Source organism: Anolis sagrei, chromosome 3, assembly GCF_037176765.1.
Source record: "Anolis sagrei isolate rAnoSag1 chromosome 3, rAnoSag1.mat, whole genome shotgun sequence".
NCBI lineage: Eukaryota > Metazoa > Chordata > Lepidosauria > Squamata > Dactyloidae > Anolis > Anolis sagrei.
In genome coordinates this window covers 237,885,611-237,913,068 of record NC_090023.1, presented here as the reverse complement: position 1 = coordinate 237,913,068, position 27,458 = coordinate 237,885,611, and the positions used below count along the sequence as shown (strand labels likewise).

Sequence of the window (27,458 nt, the reverse complement as noted above, 5' to 3'; positions counted from 1 at the left end):
ATAATGGACCCAAGGCTACTCCTTAAATCCCATCAGAACCACTAGATTCGCTTCCAGGTGCATCCAGTTCCACAGGTGAACTGCGTTCCCTCCATTGCTGCCAATCTGCACTCCAGGCTGCATCCTGAGAAGCAGTATCCGAAACCCATGAGTCTTTGAACCCTTGGAACTCCCCACTGGAGGTTGGAGCATTAATCACATCCTGAACCTCCTGGACCCTAGTCCAGTCCAGCTCTTCATCATCACTTTCAGACCCGTAGCTATCTGCTATGTTTTTAAGACGCTTGGAAATGGATTCCTCATCGCTATCAGAACTGCGTGCTACTCGCTTTACACCACGGTAATCCTCCATCTCCATCTCCTCATGAGTAAACCCCTGAAAGTCTTCCTCATCACTAGATTCTAGGAACATTTCCCTAATGCGCTTCAGCTGCTGCTGAGCGTCCTCCTCTTCCAAGCCTCGTTTCCTCCTACTAGCACTAGTAGATACAGAAGGCACACGCTGAGTTACAACACTAAAAGTATCCACATTAGTGGCTGAGATAGTATTACCTTTACATTCTGATGGTTCAGTATACATGAACTTTGTTTCATGCACAAAATTATTGAAATATCATGTAAAATTACATTCAAGCTATATGTCCAAAGTGTATATGAATCATAAATAAATTTTGTGTTTAGACTTGGGTCTCATCTCCAAGATATCCCATTATGTATATATATATGCAATTGCAGATTTTCCAAAATACAAAAAGTCTGAAATCTGTTTCTAAGCCTTTTGGATACTCAGCTTATAGTTATAAGTATCATTCTATTTTATTTTTAAGTAACTTATTTTTGTTCAGTTAGGATTTTGGCTATTCAATCCAACTGAAATTTCAGGATTGTTTTAAAGGTCAAATACAGCACAGTGCACTACTCTATTTAGAAATAAATGATACACAGAGAACTGAGATGGTTTATACGTATATTTTAAAAAACTGTAGTTCAGAATTAGCTTGTGCTAAAAAAGTTACTCTTTATCATTCGTTACATCTGTTTATCTATTGGATAACACATAGTGCCCTTTAACCTGTTAACAGATTATTCTACAATTCATATCTACAATTCATATTCACATTAACATATTTGTGATAATGACTATGTTTGTATAGGCATCCTTCTCATGCCACTGGGACAAGGAGTAGCCTGATACTCCAGGGATTGTTGGTCTGACAATGTCATAACTTGTTTCCAATCATGTCATTGTTACACCATAAGACCTATTCAATTGTCTGTTGCATCTATTCAGAACTAGTATAGAGGTGGTGGTATCCAATAAAAAAAATACACCGATCAAGCAGTTGTGCAAACTGGTTGTAGAAAAGCTAAACAGAAGGTTGCACAGCCAGTTTTGCAACAATATGTACAAAAGTTAAATCCAGCACAATTGTGCCAGCAAAGATTCCCATTGTTGCATCAATATTGCATCATCTTTACTTTAGCATGTTGAAGCTCAAGCTCCTTAGGGCAACAAGACTGGCACAAGTATTTGTCTCATTGCTGTATCGCTATTTCCCAGTAGTGCAAATGGGAATAGAAAAGTTAACTAAGGGTTGTGTGATGTTGCTAATTTGTAAAATTACATATTAAGTCAATTCACCCAATCCTTTTGTTCCATGAAATTGTTTGAAAATGAGAGCAAACCGTTTATGATCCAAGGAAACCACTATCAGTAATAGTGATCAATAAGCTCTCAGGTTTGACAGTCCTTACTTTATCCAGAATGACGGCAATTGTGTTTTATACATCCTTCAAGCCAAATCTTAAGTATTGTCAAAATGATTGTTCTGGGGTTCATGATTTTTCAGCACCATTTCTGATTGAAAAACCATAATATTTTTTTAATCCTATTGAAGAAATAATATCCCACCTACATGACAACTTGGGTAGAACATGAATTTGCTGATATCCCTCTTCACTAATGTCAGAATTCATCAAATGCAAATTTGATTAAAATATAATAGAAAGTCCTGTGTTACCCTAAAATGAGGAATTTTATGGCATAATTATTGGGTGAATCTTTTAAGCTATAATATCTTTTGCTGTTTTACTTTATTCAACAGACTTATACAGCTACTCTGCTTGAAACTGTTAAAGTTGCTTATTTTGGTAACAATTGTACACTTACATTTCTGCTCTTTTATATTTTGCTATCTTCCAACTGTATTATAGTTATTACTTTTAGATGTATGTGTGAATGTAGCTATGAATTTTGATGAGTACTGAATTTTGGAAGGTACTTAACTGGCCACATAAAATAGGAACAAAAACAATGCTGCTGTATGCTTCTTACCTTGCTTTTTTTAAATTTCTGGCAGATGACCTTTGATCCTTCGATCTTCTTCAATGTTTTACTACCTCCCATTATATTCCACGCAGGATACAGTTTAAAGAAAGTAAGTGGTTTCTATATTCATTTACAGCAGGTGCTCTGGCCCAGTTATTGATTCAACCCAGTTGACCTGAATGAAACCTTTGATCACATGTAGTCCACACATAGATTAGTAAAACTACCAGTTAGGGCATGCTTTAGAATGCCTTACTTTAGATTCTAAAGTTTAAAATGATGTTATCCACAGATAATGGAGGAGGGATAGTCTCAATTTCAAGCTATGTTGTAATTATGCAATTCAAGAATGCTGACTTTCCATTTGTATATATAGTGTTTCTAGTGACAATGAACCAAAACAAGGTCGGTTCTGGCCCTGAATCACTCACTCACCTTGTGTTGGCTACATCAATCAATCAATCAATCAACTTTATTTATACCCTGCTACCATCTCCCCAAGGGACTCAATGCAGCTTACATGAGGCCGAGCCCATAATACAAACAATACAAGCAATAACAATACAAGCAATTAAAATCAAACAAAAAACAATAAAACAATAACATAAGCATTAACAGTAGGACAGCACATTTTAAAATCTATGGGTAGGCCAAATGTAATTAAAAATTTAAAAAATAATGCTGGACATGGGCAAAAAAGTGGTGGGGCATTTGTGGAACATACAAGCAGACCTAAAACAATATAAAGTGCTTTGGAGGACAAAGTGCTATGGGATCATTATTCTGGGAAGGCACACTGAAAATTAGCAATGGTAATTATGCTTCAAGACATTGTATTTTCAGTAAACTTATCTGGGCTTTGCAACCCAATTTGCCTACATGTTGTCATGTTTAGAACATATCTTAAAAACCATTTACTGTTTCACATAAATTAATTGCAGCAATTCAAGCAAAATTTAATGAAATCCATTTCAACTGTAATGCAATTCAAAATATAAATCAATTACATTTAAAATTAAAAAAAATCAGAGCTTCAAAGCACCATTCCAAAACTGACATGTTGCTCAACTTTTATTAATTTTCAAAAGTTATGTTACTTACATGCAACATGGTGTAGTGCAGTGGTTCTCAACCTGTGGGTACCCAGGTGTTTTGGCCTACAACTCCAAGAAATTCCAGTCGATTTATCAACTGTTAGGATTTCTGGAAGTTGAAGACCAAAGCATCTGGGAACCCACCGGTTGAGAACCACTGGTGTAGTGGTTTAAGCACTGGACTTCAACTCTGGATACCAAAGCTCAAATCCCCATTCAGCCATTGAGACACCCTGGGTGACATTGGGAAAACTACACTCTCAACCTCAGAGAAAGGCAAAAGGAAACCCCTTCTGAACAAAACTAACAAAGAAAACATACCACAAGTGAAAAATGATTTGAAGGGGCAAAACAATAACATATTACAGGCCTGCGCAACCTGTGGCCCTCTAGATGTTTGGGTTTCCAAATCCTGGGAGCTCAAGTCCAAAACACCTGGAGGTCTGCTGGTTGTGCAGGCCTGACATATTACTTGTCACTTATGAGTAATGCAATATGTTACTAAAATTCAAAGACATAGCCATATTGGTCTGGATCAGTATGCAAAGTGATCATGTAGCAGCTTGCATAGCAATATTACTTTTTAAAAAAGAAACATTACTTACCTTTACTAAACATGGTGACAAACTTCTCCAGATCCATGCAAGGCATTATTTTTACAAAACGGCACAAACGTATGACCTGTCAGCAGACTTCACCAGTGATAGGTTATAACTTGCATTTTGTGTGTTCCTTTGGAAAAATGAAGTAATGGCTATGACTTTCAGTCTATGTTACACAACAGATGAAACACATTCAAATGGTTTTTCAATTTTTTCTTCTTTATGTTTTCACCTCTCCCCCCCTCCCCCCCCCCCCCAAAATTTGTATTTAACACCCTCCGATTGCACCACAATCGTTCCAGTAGCCCCCCCCCCCCCCCCGGGGCCCCCATGGGAATATTGCCCATTTTGAGAAGCACTGGCCTAGATCAAAACACTCAATTTTACAGGATAAAAGAAACTATTTGGACACCATAGAACAATGGAGCCACATGTATTCAAGTTTGCCTTTTCCATTATGGATGAGCCAGCTGCCTTCAGTGTGCTGCAAGAGTTCATGTACAGGCTGCTGTCCCTGACTCCTGACCTGCTAACCAATTACCTTAGATGTGAGTTAGAGAATAAGAGCCCTTGTCAAGGGAACAAACTTATATTACCTATTTATTTATCATGTCAGAAGCAAGTTAAGGGTATAGTTAAATGCACTTAAAAACACAAAGTAAAAAAAAAAAGAACTTGCCATTACGCTAAATGTCCTTTGACCAGAAGCTGGCCACTTGGGAGTGCCTCTGGCATCACTGTGAGAAGGCCCTACATTGTGCATGTGGCAGGCTCTGGTTGCACTGTAGTAGGTGGTCTGTGGTTTGCTCTTCTTCGCACTCACATGTCATGGACTCCACTTTGTAGCCCCATTTCTTAAGATTAGCTCTGCATCTCAAATTCCCAGGGTGCAGCCTATTCAGCACCTTCTAGGTCATCCACTCTTCTGTGTGCCCAGGAGGGAGTTTCTCATCTCATATTACCTGACAGTAAATGAAACAAGCACAAACACAAAACAATCTATGCGTAATGTCAAAGTGTATTATCAAAAAAGCATATAATATTCCATTTACCAAAATCCCTAGCACATAGCTCAATTCAGTGGTACACAGAAATCAAAAGGAGCAGCCGCTCTCAAACGTAACAGTTCTAGGTCTGGATAGGGATTCCACTGTATATAGGCTTCAGGGATACATTCAATGAGAAAAGTCATATAAACAAAGTAAGCATTGAGTCATGAGGCTATATGTAAACTGAAGACAATAATGAGGATGAAGCGCCACTCTCAAAACAATCTTCATGGAAAAGATCCAACTCAAGTCCAGTGAAAAATGGAGCACTGCTTCTCAAAATAAGTCTTCAAAGGAAAGTCCCAATGGCATTCAACAGGGGTGCCCGGGTATTTTTGTACCCTGTTTCAGGGAAAGCAATCCCCTTCCTCGGGAGTTGATAAAGTCAGCAACTCTAGACTCTTATCTATAACAAAACATAACATCACATAGAGTAACAAGTATTTTCCAGCACAATTACAGTAGTAAAGATAATGGATACATCAAACATATAACATATACTCACATCATGCCAGGTAGTTTATACAAAAAGTGACTCTGCTTGAAGTAAATTCACACTGCGAGTAATTCTGAAGGGTCATCCATAGGTTTATAAAGAGTGTGTGTGCTGAAAGGAGAAAGATGCTAATTTTGCATACAGGCAATTGCAGAAAATGATTGCGAGGGAAGTGATTCATTTTTATTTTGGAGTGTGGGCTTTCATGGAAGTTGAAGAATTCCTAATATGTATTCTTACAGTACTGAGTCATTTTAACTGCAGTTTTTGCCACCTGCAAGCTTTTTGCACTTCCCTAGAAAGAGCTGGCTTAATGCAGATTCCTGCTATCTCAATCAATGAAGCTAGCAAAAAGATAAGATGCTCTGCCTTCTCACATTCAGCTATTCAACCATTGTAGTGTTGGTTTTACTGGAAAGAAAGCTTTGCAGAAGAAATTAATCCTGCTCTCACCTGCCTAAAACCTGGTGACTGAGAACAAAAACATAATGAGAGTTTCAAAATACCTTTTTTGGTTCAAGCCTTTTAGACTTAAAAAGTAAAAAATACATTTCTGTTTTATATTAAGATACATAACAGTTCCAATACTTTTTGTCTGTTCTGTGTTACAGAGACATTTTTTTCGTAACTTGGGATCCATTTTAGCATATGCCTTTTTGGGGACTGCAATTTCTTGCATTGTGATAGGGTAAGTGAAATCCACAACTTAATACTACTCTTTTAAAAATGTTGTTTTTTGTATAGGCTTAATGGCACGATATGTGATTTCCTAGTGTCAAACTGATACATCAAGGTGGACCCAAGTGGCTTGAGGAAAATTGTATCCTAAATATGAAATGTATGTGGATTCAGTAATTTCCATCTGAATTTTATTTGGAGTGGGGTTGAGCTATAGTTCTCCCTCTATCCCTTCACTATTATCATTTTGTTCAGTTTGTAGCTCATCAATTTATGGTTCATGGGTGTTGTAGTAATTACAACAGTACAAAAAGTTATTTTTGTGTATGTATGTTATATGGATTTCATAAAAGAGCTATTATTCTGCTTCCAGCAGGTGTTGACAGAATGCTTCTTGGGAATTCATAAACAAGGCAGGAAGCAAACACTCATATACAATCTTGTACATACCCAATTACTCATTCCCAGAATCTAGTACTTAGAGGAGTATTGATTGCGTGCATATTGCTGTAGCATGAGAACAAAAATAACTTGATTTAGGAAAAAGGATGGTTTGATTTCAGATATGTGGCAAATCATGTAGGGATGTAAAGAAAAGTCGTGAAAAGAATCCTCCATTACTTGGAGCAAAAGTAGGGAAAATGTGGGCTATGGGATGCAAGTAGACTATCAACACAATTCCTGTTTATGTGTGCAAACATGCAGTAGGAATTCAGAGTTAAATGGTTTCCACTCCCAATCCCTCTTATCTTGAGAAATAATAACATGTATATCCATCACATGGCAAATATCAGCACATGATCAATGCTTGACAATTGTCCTTAAAATAATTATTTCACAGTACTTCCAATTTGATAAAATTAGAGTAATATCAATTCATAAATTATATACTCAGTAAATTATCTGTGACCGCCACCACCCTTTCCCATTTTATCTTGAAGAAAGCCACAGTATGTTACTGACAATCTTGGAACTGTACAACTTTGAAGCTATTTAAGACTCTAACTATTGTGCAGGAGAATTTACGGTGATACTTTTGATTTTATAAGAGTACCCTAATTTACAAGCAACCAAAGTCCTGAACTTGCAAAGACCATTTTGAAATTATACAACCAATTAACTTTTAGCATCAGTCATCTCTCCATTTTATATCAATGCTTAAGCAAAGGTGTACATGAACGATGAAAATATATGTTCCCTTTTCACATTATCATAAGTCTGAACTTTCATATTTAATGTCACGTTGGCACTGTTAAAGCGGCAGCATCAGATTCAGCTTTCTTGGGTGTTTGTTTGTTGAAATGTATTTTATTAAAATAATTTAAGAACAGCCAAGATCAGTGTGGTGTAGTGGTTTTAAACAGTGGACTAAGACTCAAGACCAGTGGTTCTCAACCTGTGGGTTCCCAGATGTTTTGGCCTTCATCTCCCAGAAATTCTAACAGTTAGTAAACTGGCTGGGAGTTCTGAGAGTTGTAGTCCAAAACTACCTGGGGACCCACAAGTTGAGGACCACTGCTCTAGAACAAGGTTCAGTTCCTAAACTGAAAACCCACTGTGTGACCTTAGATAAATCAATCACTCTCAGGTTCAGAAAACCCATAGTTTGTCTTCGGGTCACCATAAGTGGGAAATTACTAGAAGGCACACAAGAACATGATCAAAAACTTTATCTTTTATAATAAATCCAGCTAACTTAGTTATAACTCTCCAGCCAATGGTGCTCTGGCCACTACCAGGGGGAGGTGTCAAAAGCAATGGTTATCACTGGCTCAAATGTCTGTGGGGGAATGAATCCACTCCTTGGTTTAGTCTGAACATTAAAAGATCTGTGGTACTGAACACTGTCTCCCAAATAGGTCCAAATTAAAAACAGGAGCGGATGTATCCCTTGGTATCATGTAGGCCACCAGCCATAGGCCACGTCATAAGGTATAAGCACAACAAACAAAGGAATAAAAGGGACCCCATTTCCACTACTTCACCTTTCTCCCAAGAGTTGCTATTTGAAAAAAGGGGTGATGCATCTACAAATTCTCAGATCTCTGACTCCTGTCTCTCTCTGAATGAACATTGATCTCAAGTAGCTTGCAAACAAGATTGTTTAGGTTTGTTCTTAAGTTGAATTTGTTTGTAAGTCAAAACAGGTACATTTTTAAGTGTAAAACCAGCAAGGAGAATCTATGAGATAATATGTGTGGTCTTTGTTTTGCTTTGGATAGCATAGAGAAAGGTGACACCTCTGTGGTCTTTGTTTTGCTGTCTGTGCCCCTGTTCAGAAGACCTCACTTTCTGTCCCTGTGATAACTGGATGTGAAACATTTGGCATGTGGAATGTGAAACATTTGGCATGATAACTCTTTCAGGAATGAATTTCCCTTCCTAGGGGAAAATTTCTCTCACTTCTTGTTGTCTCACCTCCATTGGTAACTATGAACTTTTTGTAAGTCAGATGTTTGTAACTCAGGGACTCCATGTACTCTGAATCACAGCTGGATTTTTTTGCTAGTGTAGGCCCCTAAGATTTAGCTAAAGGATGCTTTTCTGATCATGGTGAAATAAGGAGTTTGTTCCTTCTTGCTTCACTTGGGGAGGTAGGATAATGGAAATTTATTGTAGCGAAGTTGCTTCTAACCAGAAGGTAGATGCACAGCAGCAGGTGAGCCCTGGTGCTACTCCAGCTAGAAAAGAAGGAGAAGTTTAATTAAGTAATTAGGTAGGCTCATGTGAGTAACAGCAACCAATCAATTCGTCTTTTTAGATTGTAGAAAGCTGGTGCCCTGCTGAGTTCTACATAGCTTTTGACCAGACAGAGTCCACCAAAACAAGAGGATGAGAACTCTTCTCTCTTGCTTGGAGGCGACCCATGAAAGCTGGAGAGTCAGGGCCAGGCCTTGGGATCCAACAAGCATACTCCCAGAAGCTGGTAGTAGATAAAATATACTTTAGTTCTTTACCATGACTTTTAAAATTAGTTTAGCTATCTAACTGTTAGCCAGCTATGTTAAAGTCAAATATATATATACACACACACAGACCTGAGGGTTTAAGAGTAACTTTTTAATCTTTTGGGGTTTTTTGGTGGGGAGGGGATCAAATTCAAAAACATTAGATTCAAGCAGTTTGCTGTTTATAAAATCTGTATCCATCAACATATTGCATGTTGGACATGTGGCATACAACTCATAGGTTGCTATAAACAAAATAGTGTTGTTGCTGTTTCATGAAAGCTGTTCAAATAAGCACTTTGTGATTCTTTTGCTTGTTTAGAATCTTTCTCATACTCTGTGCCAAATCTTTTATTCTAGGTTCAGCCAGAAGAGTCCCATGCTGAATGCCAACTAAAGCATGTAAATTGAGACAGCTTATACACAGAATTGCAATCACTTATGGGCCTTTTTATGATGCCAGTTTTGAGTCAAAAGACTAAGAAATGCTTCATTTGTAGGAGCTTAAAATTCAGTGAGTTACCTCTAGCAGTTTGAAGGACTCTGGCCCCTCTGTGCTCCTTAACAAGTATCTTTGGGGTTGTATTTGCTAGTCAGTTATTTTGTTTGTTCAACATGTTTGGGGAAACAGTCTGCAGTAGTCTGTTATGTCAGGATGAAGGTGTGGTCTGTGATTTTGTTGCTGTGCACTGTTATGTAGATTCAGACTTATGGCAGCCCCATCACGGGGTTTTCATGACACGTTTTATTCAGAGTGGTTTTCCCCTACACTTCATCTGAAGATAAGATGTGACTTGCCCAAGGACACCCTGCAGCACATTTTGCTATCATTTTTCAGTGAATATCTCACAGAGTCTCAATTCTACATAGTTTGTGGCAGCCACAAAAAACGAAGTTTCTGGAGTATAACAACTACTTTCAAACTAAGTACTGCACAATTAAACTGGAAATAACACTTTCAAACCAGGAACAGAAAATGTTTCAGATGTTGTTACATAATATAATTCCATGTATAGTCATAGTTTAATTTTGGATTTTTTGAATGGACCCATTAAAATTACAGATGGTTCACAGGATGTAGTTTACACACAGTATGATGGATGTGAATGGACTACAATGCCTGTCATCCTCTCTCAATCCCCCCAAACCCCGCCAGTATTTAAAGTTGGTCTGGATGGGTGTGTGTGCCATGTTTCGTCCAGATCCATCATTGGTGGGGTTCACAGTGCTCTTTGAATAAGGGTGAACTATAGCTCCAATTGTCATCTGTCATCGCCCCTCAAACCCTGCCAGTATTTAAAATTGGTCATGGTGGGTATGTGTTTCACGTTTGGACAGTTCCATCGTCAGTGACGTTTGCAGTGCTCTTTGAATATGGGTGAACTACAACTCCCAACATCATGGCTCAATTTCCTTTAAACTCCATCAGTATTTTCTATTGCTCATGATGGGAATATGTGCCAGATTTGGTCTATATCTATCATCAATGGGGTTCATAGTGGTCTTTGATTGTGGGTGAACTACAATTCCCAACATCATGGATCAATTCCCCCAAACCTCACCAGTATTTAAAATTCACCTTTTATTAATATAGATTGCATAGATTATTTTTTCTATATTTTATATATATTTAAAATATTTTCTATATCTTTCTATATCTTTCATATGTATTACTAGACTTGTCAATGGCATAATCTCTTTCTGTTTACTTTGGCAACTGAAACAACCACATATTACCTTTCCCCCTCTGTTTCAGAGTCAATTATTGGACTGCTCTTCAGGTCATTTGTTGGACTGCCCTCCAGTTTTTTGTAAAGTGTGCATGGTGATTGAGTTGTATAAGTAATTCATGAACATGATTAAGGATTCAAAAATTTCTTAAAATGCCACTACATTTATTGGCATGATATGTACACTCAGAGCAGGATTGACCTAATTTAGAATGGACATGTGGACCTTTATGTAATAGAGAACCTTTTTTCACTCAGTGTTTGATCCAATTCCTGCAACTGGACTGGATGTAGAGATCCTTACACATTATCACAAGTTTAAAAAACCCATAGGACTACACATAGGGGAAATGTTCCTGGTGTAATCCTAAGACATTTCATAGGGGAAATCTTATAACAAAGAAGCGCTGCTTCTAAAGTCTTCCCAGTTCAAATAAATGTATTCTGTTGAGAGATACACCCTTGAAGTAGCCAATAATAATAATAATAATAATAATAATAATAATAATAATAATAAAAAATTGTTTTTACACCCCGCCTCCATCTCCCTGAAGGGACTCGTGGTGGCTTGCAGGGGGCCTGGGCCTAATCTCACAGAGTTAAAACATAGCATGTAAAAATATAACAACTGTGCCGTCACACCCAGACACTAAAGTTAAAACTAAGATGTGCTTCTCTCTTTATCTGGGTGAACCGCGGGTGCCTTTCTTTGAAGCTCAAGATTCTCAGCAACTGAGGCCAGCCCAGATTTGAACATCAACAGAACATTTATTTTTCAAAGTCCTTGACAGACTTGGCACAGCTTGATGGAGTTACAAACACAAACAGTCAATTTGGGAAACCATATAGATGTTCTTTCTTTCCTTTTTCCTTCAGTTACCAAGTTAACCTTTCCCCAATGGTAGGAAAATCCTGAGATCTTTTACCCTAACCCTGAGCGGTTATCTTTCAGAAAGAGCAGGTCTTCCCCTATCTAAGCTCAAGATTAGTTTTGGAGATGTAATGGAGCCTCTCTCAATGGCAGAGAAATCCTGAGATATTCCCTGCCCCAGTGCTGAGCTACTGTCCTTTAGAAAGAGCTGGTCTTTCTCTATCTGAGCTCAGCACCAGTTTCAAAGGCGAGAGGGTAACCTTAACCTTAACCGTACTCACAATGGCTTGTCCGAGCTGCCTAGCTTGGCCATCAGCACATCTGAGGCTTTTTCTATACTAAGGAAGGCAGGAGAGCTTTTCCAAAATGGAGATCTCATCCCCAGGAAAAAGGGCGGTCTCTACACAAAAAGGATACTCTTTTAAACCAATAGCTACAAAAGGCTTGCAGGCTGGCTTCCAGCCTCTGTTCATGTTTGACGATTAGGGTGCTGCTAAGACTGTAGCAACCCTGGGGGAAATACAAAGGGATGCTATTTCAAGCAACTAAGGGGCAATGCAAACCAAGCTCCTGGAAGACGGAACAACAAAAGTGTAAAATAACATATATTATAGTTTATTTATCTGGTAACACACTATAGGTGTCTTGGACAAAAAAGTGACGCATTTACACTGCACAATGATAGCAAGGTCCCAGAGCAAAGTGAAATTAGAGAGGGCCAAGTTCAAGTTCCCTGGATGTCAGAAGATCCACATTTCCAAGAAATGGGGCTTCACCAAATTCAATGCTAATGAGTTTGAGAAAATGGTGGCTGAAATGCACCTCATCCCTGATGGTTGCAGAGTGAAATACATCCCCAAGACAGGCCCTTTGGACAAGTGGTGTGCCTTACATGCAGCATGAGGATCTGTCAATAAGATGCCCCATTGATTTATTCTTGAAGGAAAATTCATAGGAATAAGCAGTGCACTCTCTCTCTTAAAAAGTAAAGGCACAGAAATGCTCTGGAGGGAATTAGCTAGTCAGCAATGGAATTAGCAGCAATGAATCAATTAAACCCAGCAAGTTCTGGCTTTAGTAGCTGAATGGAAGATTTTCTTGGAACTGAGACAATTTGCACCTTCTTCTGCTACTTAAAGACAAGCCATGAAAACTGGAGATTCAGGATCCTGAGATCCGGCAGTCCCAACCATCAAGGATAACCAATTGGCAACCACTCAAGACTTGTAAGCCAAAAAACTAGAAGTGTCCATGGAAACCATGGAGATTTTCTGTTTTTCCAAGTTCAGTTCATTCTTTTTATGCAACCCATTATCAGAAGCATGCAGGTTTAAATCCAAGACTTACAAGGGCTCCAGCATCACAGAGTGGTACTGTTTGATGCTGCCTCCCTCCTTTGACACACAAGGATATCTTTATTTGAGTAAGGGGTAGAAGATTGCCTGGAAAAATCTCATACAGGACTCTATGTCTGACCTATGTCTCATGTGGGGGTGTGGGTTGGACCAACATCTTCAAACAGGCTTTGTTTTAGTGTTCTTGAGGAAAACACTGGGAGAAAAATCAACCTATGAACTCCAGTGTCTTTTCAAAGAACCCAGACCAATAATTTCAAAATATAAAATGGAATGTTCCTGAATCACAACTGTTTATATCCTCATGTTGCAAGGATAATAGGAATCAAAACATAGAATCTGATGAACAAAAAGATAAATATACTATCAGTTAAAGCACATTGCTACATTATAGTTGTGGGTGGGTTTTGTTAAGATCTGTATGTCATTGTTATTTCTTTTGTGTCTTTCTCCAAAGAATAATTATAATATAAAGTATGTTAGGGAAAATTATATTTTCAGGTAAGAGTTTGCAATCATGTCTTCCAAGTGTTTATCACCCAGACAGAGCAAAAGTAATTATTTCAGTGCAGACATGTGCATCTGGGAATGTCGTTCAACTGGGTAGCATTGGAAGGTGCTTCCATTTGTGAAGAATAAAAAAATGAAGTGGTGTGTCTGTGTAGGGGAAAATAGCAGGATAAAACTATCAGGTCCTTTTAAAAGAAAACCTACTATTTATATAAAAGAATAGACTGAAAATAAGATTATTGAAACCCTTAGAAGCACAGAAAACAGAAAGATATTGTGAAGAGATAATGCTTTCATTAAGTTTTATTCAACCAAAACATATGAATGACCTATCAGACTAGGACACTAGCACCATTTGATTTGATTCTGCCTTTGAGAGCAAATAATTCATTCCAAGGACTTGCTCCAACTGTTTAGAATGAATTGTGCTGGCAACTATGAAGTTATACAGTCAGTGTAAATTACAGTGTTACAGCAGTGTTTATAGTGTGTGCCATCTGCGTCTTTATGGATTGCTGGCATTTTCCAAGTTACGATAGGTTCTGTAGTTTTGTTCTTAAGTTGAAGTTATTTAACACACAATATCTGCTTTGAAGTGGAATATTTAAGGGCCCTTCCACACAGTCATATAATCCAGAATATCAACACAGAAAATCCAAAAATGTCTGCTTTGAACTGGGTTATCTGAGTCCACATTGCCATATATTCCACGTCAAAGCAGATAATGTGGGGTTTTATTCAGCTGTGTGGAAGGGGCCAAAATCCTGCTGCACTCCTTCCACTTTGAAGCAAAGATGACAACTCTTTGAACATGGTTTTCCAGACAATTATGAATCTATCTAGTGGTGTTTCCATGAATTCTATATTTGATCAGTTTGTGAATCAAAATATTATGCAGAACTTTATCAAATGTTTTGCTGAAATCCAGATATAACTATCTACTACCTGAGCAAAAAGAGTATAAGATTTGTTTGGCAGGATTACCTATGCTGGTAGTATTGCATTTGACACTGATCACATAAAATATTTTATGTTCATTTTTATGTGCAGTTCTCCAAATGCAAATGTTCGTGAATGCCATTTTGCTTGGAATACAATTTTTTTCAAGTATTTTCTTCTTCACTTACTTTTCTCACAAGCATGTTATTTTTTGCAAATGTATAGCTCCCCTAAATATATGCATTTCTATAGCTTTTAAAACTGAAACTTTGTATTGGTTAAATTATACTACAAAACTTAGAAAAGTGTAAAGTTCAAAGCATCACTGAGTTTCCATTACTGATATTGATTTGAAAATGTTATATATATATATATATATATATATATATATATATATATATATGTCACTTAGCTTTAAATGTCAGCCAAGAGAATTCCTTCTCCCTTCCTCAATTGTGCTATTTAAGTGAAAGGGTATTTATTTATTTATTTATTTATCCTTCCCCTATCACAGAATCCAAGACCACTTACAATAAGGCTTACAATCACCTTAGAGGTTTAAAATATTCTGTGATTGCTCTATGTCAGTGGTTCCCAAACTTAGGTCCTCCAGACTTCAGTTCCCTAGAATTCCTGATGCTCTGGTAGTTGAAGTACAAAAACTCCTGGAGGACTAAAGGTTGGGAAACACTGCTCTAAAAGTTTCTATTGAGGAAGGGTTTCAACTATGCCACTCTTCTATGACATCAGAACAAACTATAACTGCTACTGCAATGGGTATATAGCTTAGCTCCTGTCTATTAAAAATCCCTCTCTCTCTCTTAATCACATTGAATCTTCAGATCCTTGTGACAGGGCTTTTCCTCAGTCCCACCACCTTCACCAGACTTTCTGGTGATTAATCAAGAGAACCTTCTCAGTGGTTACACTCAGGCTGTGGAATAGCCTTCCAGAGACTTTTTTATGTTTAAAGCATCATGTTTAATTGGGTTTTAACTTTTTGATCACTGGGTTTTAAATTTCATCTAGTTTTAGCCATGTTGTAAGTGGTTTTGGGTCCTATAGTGGGAGAAGGGACAGGATAAAATTATTTCACATGTAGCACAGGTCTCACAAAATGTCACAAATAGCATACATATCACACACTTTGACAAGGTGGCAAAATTTGAATGGACTGTGTGACCTTCCCTTTAATATAGGCATGCCACATGTAACCTCTTAGAACTGCTTGTAAAAACAGCTGTTCCTGCTCAGTTATTCATGAGCAGGTGAAATTCAAGCAGGTCACTGCTTGTCAGATGCTATGTTATCAGCCCCACTGCACCAGCACCTCAAACATCTGTGATGATGAGCATTACTTTGCTTTTTTTAGGAATCAACCATACTGACCCGAAGAGAACTGAGACACAGAAGCAAAGACTGGAATTCTAGCTGTTTAGCAAAGCTTCCTGCCTCTTATATAAAAGCACTGGGGCTATATATCCCCCACATTGATTTAAATAGTTTCACATTTTTGCACCACTTTTTCATCTCAGTCTCTAACCACATAACTGTCATCTCCTGGTCATGTCAAAAAGGCTGTGAAACAGTTTACTTTATGAAGTACTGCAAATACTTCTTAAGCAACTTACTTCAACACAGCATGAAGACAAGCCAACTCTCCATCTCCAGTTGATAGATTCCACTTGGCTGTAAACAGCATTTATACATCTGTTTATCTTATGTCAGATATATCTTATCTCATAAAAATATAAAATATAATAAAGGACCCCTTCTGCATGAGTTGAAAAAAATGTCAGCTGCCATGAGATTTTTTTCAAGAGCCAAACAAATGCATTTTTCATTTTTAATTAGAATTTTGTACAAAATGCTGGGGTTTATGAAAAAAGGTTGATAGTTATTGGGTAAAAAATATTTTCTGGTAGAAAATACTTTTTCCTATGCAGAATATACTGTAGTTGAGAAGATGTTCATCCTAAAATTCACACCTAACATATTTGCAAAAGGAAATAGCATTTTAGCATGAAAACATTGTTTCTGTACAAAAATACAACCTTGAATTTTGTACAGAACTGCAAAGAAAGGGAGGAGCCTTTACTATCCTCACTAAACTACAAATTCCAGAATTCTGCAGGAGGCAGAAACCAAGTTTATATTGGATTAATTATTTAGTGTGATGAGGTGGTTATTAGCACAGGATTCTTCATTTCAAAATATTCTCAGGCTCTGGCCTTCACATCTAGGGTTCTCACTACTAGATCTTTTGAGACAATATGGACTACAAAATTAGTTCCAGTTCCAGGCAAAGTCAAAAAAAGTCTTCCTGAGCTCTGGTATGTCTTTTGGTCTAGATCAGGGGTCCTCAAACTTTTTAAACAGAGGGCCAGGCCACAGTCCCTCAAACTGTTGGAGGCCCGGATTATAATTTGAAAAATCATGAATTAATTCCTATGCAAACTGCACATATCTTATTTGAAGTGCAAAAAAAACCCATTTAAAAATAATACAATAATTAAAATTAAGAACAATTTTAACAAATATAAACTTATTAGTATTTCCATGGGAAGTGTGGGGCTGCTTTTGGCTGATGAGATAGGATTGTTGTTGTTGCTGTGTGCTTTAAAGTTATTTCAGACTTACGTTGATCCTGAGCGAGGGCCGAGAAAATGACCTTGGAGGGCCGTATCCAGCCCCCGGGCTTTACTTTGAGGAACTCTGGTCTAGATATTTGGTTTTGCTGCTTGCCTCCTGGTTGCCCATCATGAATTGGGGTTTAGCTCTAATTACTGTGTTGTTCCTGAAACCTGTTTTCTGGTGCTTTTCTCTTCCTCCAGTCCTGACTTCTCTTCACTCCACTGCAGACTGGCCTTTTGGTCGTCCTTCATTTTGAACTTAATATTTGATCCTGTCTAGTGTCTACTGACTTCATCACCCTGACAAATCTTATACTTCTGCCTACTGTCTTGCCCTGACACAAAAGTCGAGAAACACTTAAGGTGCCACACATTTTACATGCACAATTATCATTTCTGACTTACAGCAATCCTATCACAAGGTTTTCATGGCAGTTTTTTTTTTTCAGGGTGGCTTGCCTTTGCCTTCCTCTGAGGCTGAAAGACAGTAACTTACCCAAGGTCACCCAGTGGGTTTCCACAGCTGAGTGGAGATTCAAAATCCAACCTCTAACATCACAGTCCAACATTCAAACCACTATTTTTTATCACAAAAAGCAATGATGCCAGTTGTTCATGAAATCCACTAGATGGTGCTCATGCCAAATGCAGTTGGTACTCTAAAACAGAAGTATAATGCCTTTGCAAAGTAGATAAGTGAATGCATTGCTGGCTATACTAAGGATTACCCATAATTCTCTTCTGGCAAGTGTGATGGTTAGCTACATTTGGAGGTTAGCTACATTTTTGAACTTTTATTGGTGCCAATCATAGAGGGTGCTCTCAAAATAAACAACAGAGGAACTGCCAGTTTCCTTGCTTGTTGGGCTTTTGTCCTCTCTAAAAGGCAAAAAGACAGACAGAGGAAGCAAGGGGATCAGGAAGAGTTTCCTTGCCTCCTTGTTAACATTGAGATATATAGTTAACTATATTCCGGTGCAAGTGCAGTAATTCCACCCGTTTATTCTGAATCTGACCTTGGTTTGTTATTCTCTCTTTCTTTTTGTCTTTCTGTGTTGGTTTTCCAATTTTATCTCTGCAGAGGTTTATGACAAGTCCTCTGTTAAGAATCTCCAGTTTCTAGTTTTAGAGAATGGCCTGCTCAACTTCAGGTTTTTTCTGAGCTATAACCTATGCATGCCAAGTACTACAACCTTTCCTTAACTAGCATACTTTAATTCTAATTGGGAGGCGCAAGTTGCTGTGACTTGCAGTGAACTTCAGGATTAAGACAGTTGACAGCTTCAATAATAGATGGCTTTGAAACATGTCCAGTGTGGTGTAAATGATTAGGAAATTGTTTTGCTGAGGATTTTATCACAAATATGGGTTCTGCATTGCTCTTTCTTCTTTAATCAATAACTGGGGGCTTGAGTTGAGGCTATGGCATAAGAAATGAGGGGGGTTGTCATATTCTGCCCACAGTATGGTATTTCCAAGGGGAAGAGATTCTCCTTGAGTGACATGAATAATTTTCCCCATTACCAAGAAATATTATAGGGACATATTCCATATTAAGACTGCCAAAAGGGAAGAAGGAATTAAATTTAACATGCAGTTCAGTGTTATGAACCCCATCTAGCTTGGAGTACCTGCACACTCTGCTGGCTAAAGTAAAAAAGCTATACATTTATTTATTTATTTAAAACATTTATATTCCGCCCTTCTTACTCCGAAGGGGACTAAGGGCAGAGCACAGCATATAGGTGGTAATAGGAAGTCACACCCCTCTGCCTGGCTTTACCACGAGCCTTTCTATACACACACACACAAATCACAATGATGCAATAAAGTCCATGTTTTGTCTGGCCCTAAGAAAGAGCTGCTTTTAAGATTGATAAAGTGATGCTCTGGGAAAGGTTAGATAAGTCATTTTTTATTTCATCTATGATGCAAATTATGCTCTTGAAGCTGCTATTATCTCTGGTGGTGGAGAAGTACAAATGGAATATACTGTAACTCAAGTATAATGCACTGTCGAATGTAATGCACATCTTAGTTTTGAAAGTGTGCATTACAAAAGAAAAAAAAAGCCAACAAATGTAATGTGCAGCAGTGGTGACTCCAAAATGACTGGTGGGAAGTCACACCCCTCCAGAACTGGTAGGAAGCCAATAATGGCCACAAATAAATAAATAAATAAATAAATAATACTTTTTTATACCCTGCCATCATCTCCCCAAGGGGACTTGGGGCGGCTTACATGAGGCCAAGCCTGTCAAATACAAATACAACAGTACATCAACAAAACAAGCAAGCGAATAAAACAATATAAATATATAACTAAACATAAAGCAATAACACACAGGAAATTTAAAAACACTATAGCAGGGCTGGATGTAATAGATTAAAATTTTAAATTTAAAACACTGGCGTGTACACAATAGGGTATGTTTAGACATGGGGGTTTTAGAGAGTTATGTAGGGATATTAATCCAATGAATAGATAAAGTGCTTCAGATGACATATAAAAGGAAATTGGTCAGATCCAGCAATTATTTCCTTTATTCAGGGAAGGCACACTGGAACAGCCACATTTTCAAGCTCCTCCTAAATACTGCCAAAGTGGGTTGTCTGATATCTTTAGGGAGTGAGTTCCAGAGTCGGGGGGCCACCATAGAGAAGGCCCTCTCCCTTGTTCCCACCAATCACGCCTGCGAAGGGAGCGGGAGCGAGAGCAAGGCCTTTCCAGATGATCGAAGAGATTGTGTGGGTTCATAAACAGAAATGTGGTCACGCAGGTAGGTGGTAAGTAGGAAGTCACACTCCTGTGCCTGGCTTTCCCACCAGCCTTTCCATGCCCACCACCAGCTTTTCACAGCCACCGCTGTCTCCCAACTGGAATCCCTTGCCCAATAGTACAGATAGGTTTAGGTTCTAATGTGCCATCAAATCTAATGTGCCCCTCAATTTTAGTCAAAAAAGGTGAACATTAGACTTTAGTAGATCTCTTACATAGATTAGATCAAACATGAAGCTAATGCTATGCACTGTTAAGATGAAGTGAGCACAGCAGGCAAAACATGAACAAGAGATAAACAAATGGATGGTTTAAAACAACCAAAAAGCTTAACAGAGATTGTTGTCTTCTTTTTATAATGATTTTGTTTTCACTTCAGTGAAGCACTGAGTAGCAGTTTCAAAGCATAGTGCAGAAAGAGATCTTGTGATAGGAGACAGTCACTCTGTTAAAGAGATGGATTTAGTTAAGCAGGGTGAGGAAATATCTGTTTATCATCAAGACACTTATATGTTACAGCAGGCAAAATAAACAGCAGATCTAGCTATACAAACCAATAATACAGACAGGTTTACAGATCACAGGATCATGAGAGTACAAAGAATGTAAGACTCCACTCAACCAGACAAATTGACACAAATGCACAGCATTTGAATAGAGGCATTCATGAAGAGTTAGGTAGCATTAGCGAACTTTCTGGCAAAGAAGATGAGTGCAGTGGAGAAAAGTATGTTTCCACTCAAAACATCCACATTGGGTCAAACTACCCAATTAACCTCAGATCTTCCAACAGGGAAGCTTCTCATTGCTTTTTGTAATAACCAAATTTTTTGCATGAACTTATTGGGATAACCTTGGATAGATAAGTATAAAGCAAGCGTTGACATGAAACCTTACAGGCTGAAGAGGCTAAGAAGTCATTTAAAATTATGGGACTTGAGAAACACAGGTGCTCTAATTATTTGAAGGCACAAGTTTAAACTTTTATTTTTAAGATTACCATTTCTAATGTTCACAACACAGAATATTAGCTCAGACTTGTGAAAGAGCAAAAACAAAACAATTTAAAAACAATAAAAGGGTGTTTTTGTCATGGCCATAGCAACAGAAAGAACAAAGGAATGTTACGATCAGGGCATGAAGAAGATAGTAAAATGCCAACATGGGGCAGAGTAAAGCCAGAACTACTCAACATCTTCTTTGTCTCAGTCTTCTCCCAAAAGCAAGTATTCATCCTGGATAAAATAGACTAGATGATGTAGTAGGAGAAATATAGCACAGAATAGATAAATAGTACAGGAAAGACGGACTCTTTTTTTTTTCAGAATCATAGAGTAATAAAATTGGGAGAAACCACATGGGCCATCTAGTCCAAACTTTTAATGCAGGAAAAGCACAATCAAACTACCCCTGACAGATGACCATTCAGCCTCTGTTTAAATGCTTCCAAGGAAGGAGCTTCCACCACATTTCAAGGCATAGAGTTCCACTGGTGAACAGCTCTTACAGTCTGGAATATTTTCCTAATGTTCAGATGGAACCTCCTTTCCTGTAATTTGAATTAATTGTGCCGAGTCCTAGTTTCCAGGGCAGCAGAAAACAAACCTCCTCTCTCTTCCTTGTGACATGCTTTCACATAGTGATACATAGCTATCATGTCTCCTCTCGACCTTCTCTTCTGTAGGCTAAACATACCCAGTCTTTAAGATGCTTCTCATAGGGCATGGTCTCCAGACATTTGATCATTTTAGTTGCCCTCTTCTGGACACCTTCCAGCTTGTCAATATCTTTTTTGAACTGTGGTGCCCAGAATTGGACATAGTATTCCAGGTGAGAGCTAACCAAAGGAAAATAGAGAGGCACTATGACTTCCTTCAATCTAGACACTATACTCCTTTTGATGCAGGCCAAAATCCCATTGGCTTTTTAGATGCTGTATCACATTGTTGGCTCATGTTCAACTTGTCCACAAAGACTCCAAGATCTTTTTCATATGGACTGTTGTTGAGCCAGGCATTCTGTATCTTTGCATTTCATTTTTTTCTGGCTAAGTCTAGTATCTTCAATTTGTCCTTGTTGAAATTCATTTTGTCAGTTTTGGCCCATCTCTCTAATCTGTTACGGTCATTTTGAATTCTGATCCTGTCCTCTGGAGTATTACGAGGTAGCTAGCCCTCCTAATTTGGTGTCATCTGCAAATTGATAAGCATGCCCTCTAAACCTTCATCCAAGTCATTAATAAAGATGTTGAACAGTACTGGACCCAGGACCGAACCCTGTAGCACTCTCCTAGTCACTTCACCAATTACAGATCCACCTAACAGTAGCCAACATTTGACTAGTTTGTTTGCAAGAAGATCGTGGTGGACCTTGTTGAAAGCCTTACTGAAATCAAGATATGCTACATCCACAACATTCCCTGCATCTACTGTGCCTATAACTCTATTTAAAAAAAGTAAGATTAGTCTGGCATGACTTGTTTTTTTAGGAATTCATGCTGACTTTTAGTAATCACAGCATTCCTTTCTAAGTGACTGCAGACTGACTCCTTAATGATCTGCTCCAGAATCTTTGATGTCAGGCTGACTGGATGGTAAATAATTTCCATTCTTCAAGGCCAGATGAACAATATCCAAGCATATTAAAAGAATGGATAGAAGTAATCTGAGAACTACTGGTAATAATATTTGAGAATGTCTTGGTAACAGGAAAAATACCAGCAGATTGAAGAAAGGCAATGGCTCTTCATTATCCTGGATAGAAGTGACTAGTGGGGTAGCTTGATAAATTTGAGAGCTGGACCAAAACTAACAAAATGAATTCAGCAAAGAGAAATGCAAATTGCTACACTTGGGCAGAAAAATAAAATAAAATGCAAAGTTATAGGATGGATGACACCTGGCTTGAAAACAGTACACATGAAAGGGAATTAGGAGACTTAATAGACCACAAGCTGAAAAGAAGTAAACAATGTGATGGAGCAGCTAAGGCCAGTGCAATTCTAGATTACATCAAAATTAGTATAGTGTCTTTGTTGTTGTTCATTCGTTCAGTCATTTCCGACCTCATGGACCAGACCACGCCAGAGCTCCCTGTCGGCCGTCACCACCCCGAGCTCCTTCAAGGTCAATCTAGGCACTTCAAGGCTGCCATCCATCCATCTTGCCCTTGGTCAGCCCCTCTTCTTTTTTCCTTCCATTTTCCCCAGCATGTTTCCTGAAGTATGGACTGGTTGGATCTTTGGCAGTCCAAGGCACTCTCAGAACTTTCCTCCAACACCACAGTTCAAAACCATCTATCTTCCTTCACTCAGCCTTCCCTATGGTCCAGCTCTCACATCCATAGGTGACTATGGGGAATACCATGGCTTTAACTATGTAGATCTTCATTGCCAGTGTTATGTCTCTACTCTTCACTATTTTGTCGAGATTGGACATTGCTCTCCTCCCAAGAAGTAAGTGTCTCCTTCCTGGCTGCAGTCTGAGTCTGCAGTAATCTTTGCACCTAGAAATACAAAGTCTGTCACTGCCTCCACGTTTTTTCCTATTTCCCAGTTGTCAGTCATTCTTGTTGCCATAATCTTGGGGGTTTTTTTAATGTTTAACTGCAACCCAGCTTTTGCACTTTCTTCTTTCACCTTGATTAGAAGGCTCCTTAGCCCCTCCTCGCTTTCAGCCATCAAAGTGGTGTCATCTGCATATCTAAGATTGTTAATGTTTCTTCCAGCAATTTTTACCTCAGCCTTGCATTTGTCAAGCCCCGCACGTCGCATTATTTGTTCTGCATACAAGTTGAATAGGTTGGGTGAGAGTATACAACCCTGCCCTACGCCTTTCCCAATCTTGAACCAGTCTGTTGTTCCATGGTCAGTTCTTACTGTTGCTGCTTTGTCCTTATACAGATTCCTAAGGAGAGAGACAAGGTGATTTGGTATGCCCATACCACCAAGAACTTGCCACAATTATCGTATAGTGTCTAGATAGAGGGAAATAATAGTCCCACTCTATTCTGCTTTGGTCAGACTTCAAATGAAATACTGTGTCCAGTTCTGGGAACCATCATTCAAGAAGAGTATTGACAAGACGGAAGGTGTCCAAAAGAGGGTGACCAATATGATCAAAGGTCTTCTGTGAGAAGTGACTTTGGGAGCTGGGCATGTTTAGCTTGGAGAAGAGGTTAAAAGATGACAAGATAGCCATATTTAAATATTTGAAATAATGTGTTGTGGAGGGAGCAACTTGGTTTTCTTCTGCTCCAAAGACCAGGACATGGAGCAATAGATTCAAACTGCAAGAAAATAGATTCCACATAAACATTAGGAGGAGCTTCCTGATAGTAGGAATTATTCATCAGTGGGATATGCTGCCTCAGATTGTAATGGAATCTTCTACTTTGGAGGTTTTTAACAGAGCCTACTGGGAGTTCTTCATGTATTCCAGCATGGCACAACATTGGACGGGGCGGGCCTTGTAAACTTTTCCAGCTTTGTGTCTATTTTGATCAATTGTATTAGTCTTAAATTGTAAGCTGCCTTAATCCCTATTTCTGAGGAAGAGAGGTATAATACTATTAAAGTTAATAAACGAATAAACTGTATTCTGTAGCAAAGATAATATTGTTTGTTAAAATTAAATGAACTGATTTTATGGTGCCACCCCCCCCCCCCACCCCCGCCTCATTTCCCGGTTCTTTTTCCTTTGCAACATTAATATGTTCTGTGTTACTCCCATTAATCTACTTGGAAGACATGTCATAAGGGTGCTTCATCTTTTCTTCCTTCTGCATTGATTTTAATTTCTCTGAACAGATACTGAAGAGGCAGATGAGCTTTGAAACATGGCAAAGTGGGTTAGATACTAAGGATGCCTGGAGGCAGATCCAACTATTTGGAAGGAGGGAGTCACTCTTTACAGTCTGCCTGTGCTTCAGGGCAGAAAGGAGGAGGAAGGGATAGAAAAGCTCAAGACCAAAGTGCAATGTAAATGCAAAATTCTGTATGTTCTGATGTTTCTTTCATCTGTGCATTCTCTTCTGAGGCATTGCTCAGGAGGCTTCCAGCAGAATTTCCTGCCATCAAATATAAATATGAAGATCCATGCATATAAATGAAGTTTATATGGATATGTTTCGTTTTCCCTTAGAAGTATTAATTGCCGCACTACAAATCCTTCCCTTTGAGAGAAAAATGCAGCTCGGTTCAATCCTAAGTATGTAGCAGGTGGCTTAAAGCATTTTATTTTTTGCTCCCAAGTAAGCTTGACTGGATCCATTCAGGATCAGAATAGTTGTGCAAGGAAGACTTAAACCCCTCCTAAGCTTCCTTTTATTTTAAAATCTCTTTATCTATTTCAAAATCTAGACTGAAGAGTAAGAACTCCATTTGGTTGAACCAAGTTTTTCTCTTTTTTTAAATGAAATAATACAAAAACAGCGAGAATGTTTAAACCATATAAATGATTTAAAAATAGTTTATTTTAAGAGATGGGTAGGATATAGTGGGGAAGTGGTAACAAAGCAGTCTGGACTTCTTTCTGGCAATGGTAGTCTTGTCAAAGGAGATCTTGGCTACTGGCCAATGGGATTTACTTCCTATTTACTAAGATGCAATCCAGATTCCCATAATCAGATTAGGAGGAATGAAATGGTGGAAAAGGAGGACAGAGCTCAGCACAGGATAAAACACAGACCTCTTTGGCCCTGTCTTAGGATGGCATCATTACAACCACAATCTTTAAGACTGCAGGGCTTATTCTCCTTGTAATGAAGATAAAATAGGATCTTATCTGAGCTAACTGGATGCTGACAGTTCAAATCTCCACTGTGATTAGAATTCTGTACAGCTACTTTGCAAACTTTCCAAGCTTGAAAATCCAAAATCAGAAGTCAGTGTCAGCATAATGGTTCCTAAATAATCCTTAGATTTGCTTACATTAGTTGGCAGCTACTCATGGCCCTGAATTTCAGCAGAGTTTGTTTGCTGGGCAGCAACTGCAGTATGAAATGTGGAAGAGAGAGAGTGATTATGTTTAAGAGCAACTGAGCACAGGTTATATTGTGTGACAGTAAGTCAACAAATGAAAATCAGTAACATCAATCTACCTGCAAGAAGCCTTTAGGAATTCTTAAGCCTAGTGATATAAAATCATACAGAAAAAATACTGTTTTGCTACGACATTTCTGAGGATGTGTTCACATGACACCGTATATAGCACTATATTCCACCTTAACTGCCACGATAACATTCTGTGGAATCCTGGGGTTTGTAATTTGGTGAAATACTAGATCTCTCTGGCTAGAATTCTAAATAGGCTCCCTCCCTGCAAATCCCAGGGTTTATACATGTTTATGGCAGCCCAACTAATAAACTGAGATGTTTTTGCAGAATACCTGTATTTGATGTGCATGTGATGAATGAGATGGGAAAACTAAACTAGAGATCACAAGACAACATGTGTAGTAAACATAACATCCTTTTTACCAACACCTTCAAATTATAGGGGGGCACCTTTTTTGGAGTGCCTTTAGAACACATATGTTAAAAGCAAGGCCTGTGTAATGAATCCCTTACCTTAGCAGGCTAGCTTAGGCCTAAGGAAGTGGGCCTGGTGAAGCCACGACATCCGTTTTAGAGAAGGGAGACAGGGAGACGCCATCTTAGGTTAGGTTTGCCTTAAGGGGGCATTTTCTAGTCTTGGAGGGAAAATCAGAAGGCTAGGAGTGGTTAGGAAAACGGGGGTGGAGACTAAGTGATCTGAAGGGGAAAAATGGCTTTGCCAGTTGGACTTTGGAATGGGGAGAGAGAAGAAGTGTGGGTGTTAGTGGAGAGCAGTTTGGGTTTTGAAGAAGTAGTTTGGGTTAGTCTTTTGTGTAGTATTCAGAACAGCTATTGAGTAAATAGCTGGAATACTGTGTGGAACAGAATCCCTTTAGTGGTCTGTTCATTTCCTAAGGAAGTCTAATTCAGGGTTTTTGACTAGATTCCTAAGGGATATTTTGGGGAGTTACTTTCAGAGATTCATTTCCTGAAGTAATCTTCTGTGTTGAAACTTGTAAGACTTGTAACCCAGAAGTTTTTAAGATCTTTACTCAAACACGACCACAAGCTTTTTATGCCAGTATTTTACTGAAACGGTTAAGCATTTGTACTTGAATATTTCAAGCCTGTTCAATAAACGTTCTTGTTATTTTTAACAACTTATACCAGCCTCAGTGTGAATACCTTTGTGGTCAAAGCATTATTCAAGTGAGTTTTCGGCATTCTCTAAGAAACCTTTAGTGACACAGAGTGTGTTATGGAACCACCTCGCAGTAATACCTCAGCCTGTTTTTTATTAATATGGTGGCAGCGGAAATCTTTTGAAGAATCATTTTAAGTCTCTCAGTTCCAGTGGTTCCCAGTTCCTGACTTTTAAATGTACAGTTGGTTCAACAACCATACTCCCTTT

At 38.5% G+C, this 27,458-nt stretch overlaps 1 protein-coding gene across 1 annotated transcript in view; it reads left to right on the top strand.

The window, feature by feature from the left end:
* Window positions 1–27,458, top strand: part of SLC9A9 (solute carrier family 9 member A9) — a 366,051-nt gene that overhangs the window by 14,965 nt on the left and 323,628 nt on the right. Inside the window, exons 3-4 of the mRNA XM_067465985.1 lie at window positions 2,361–2,438; window positions 6,182–6,258. Coding sequence (XP_067322086.1) covers window positions 2,361–2,438; window positions 6,182–6,258 — 155 coding nt within the window. The remainder of the gene's footprint in view (window positions 1–2,360; window positions 2,439–6,181; window positions 6,259–27,458) is intronic.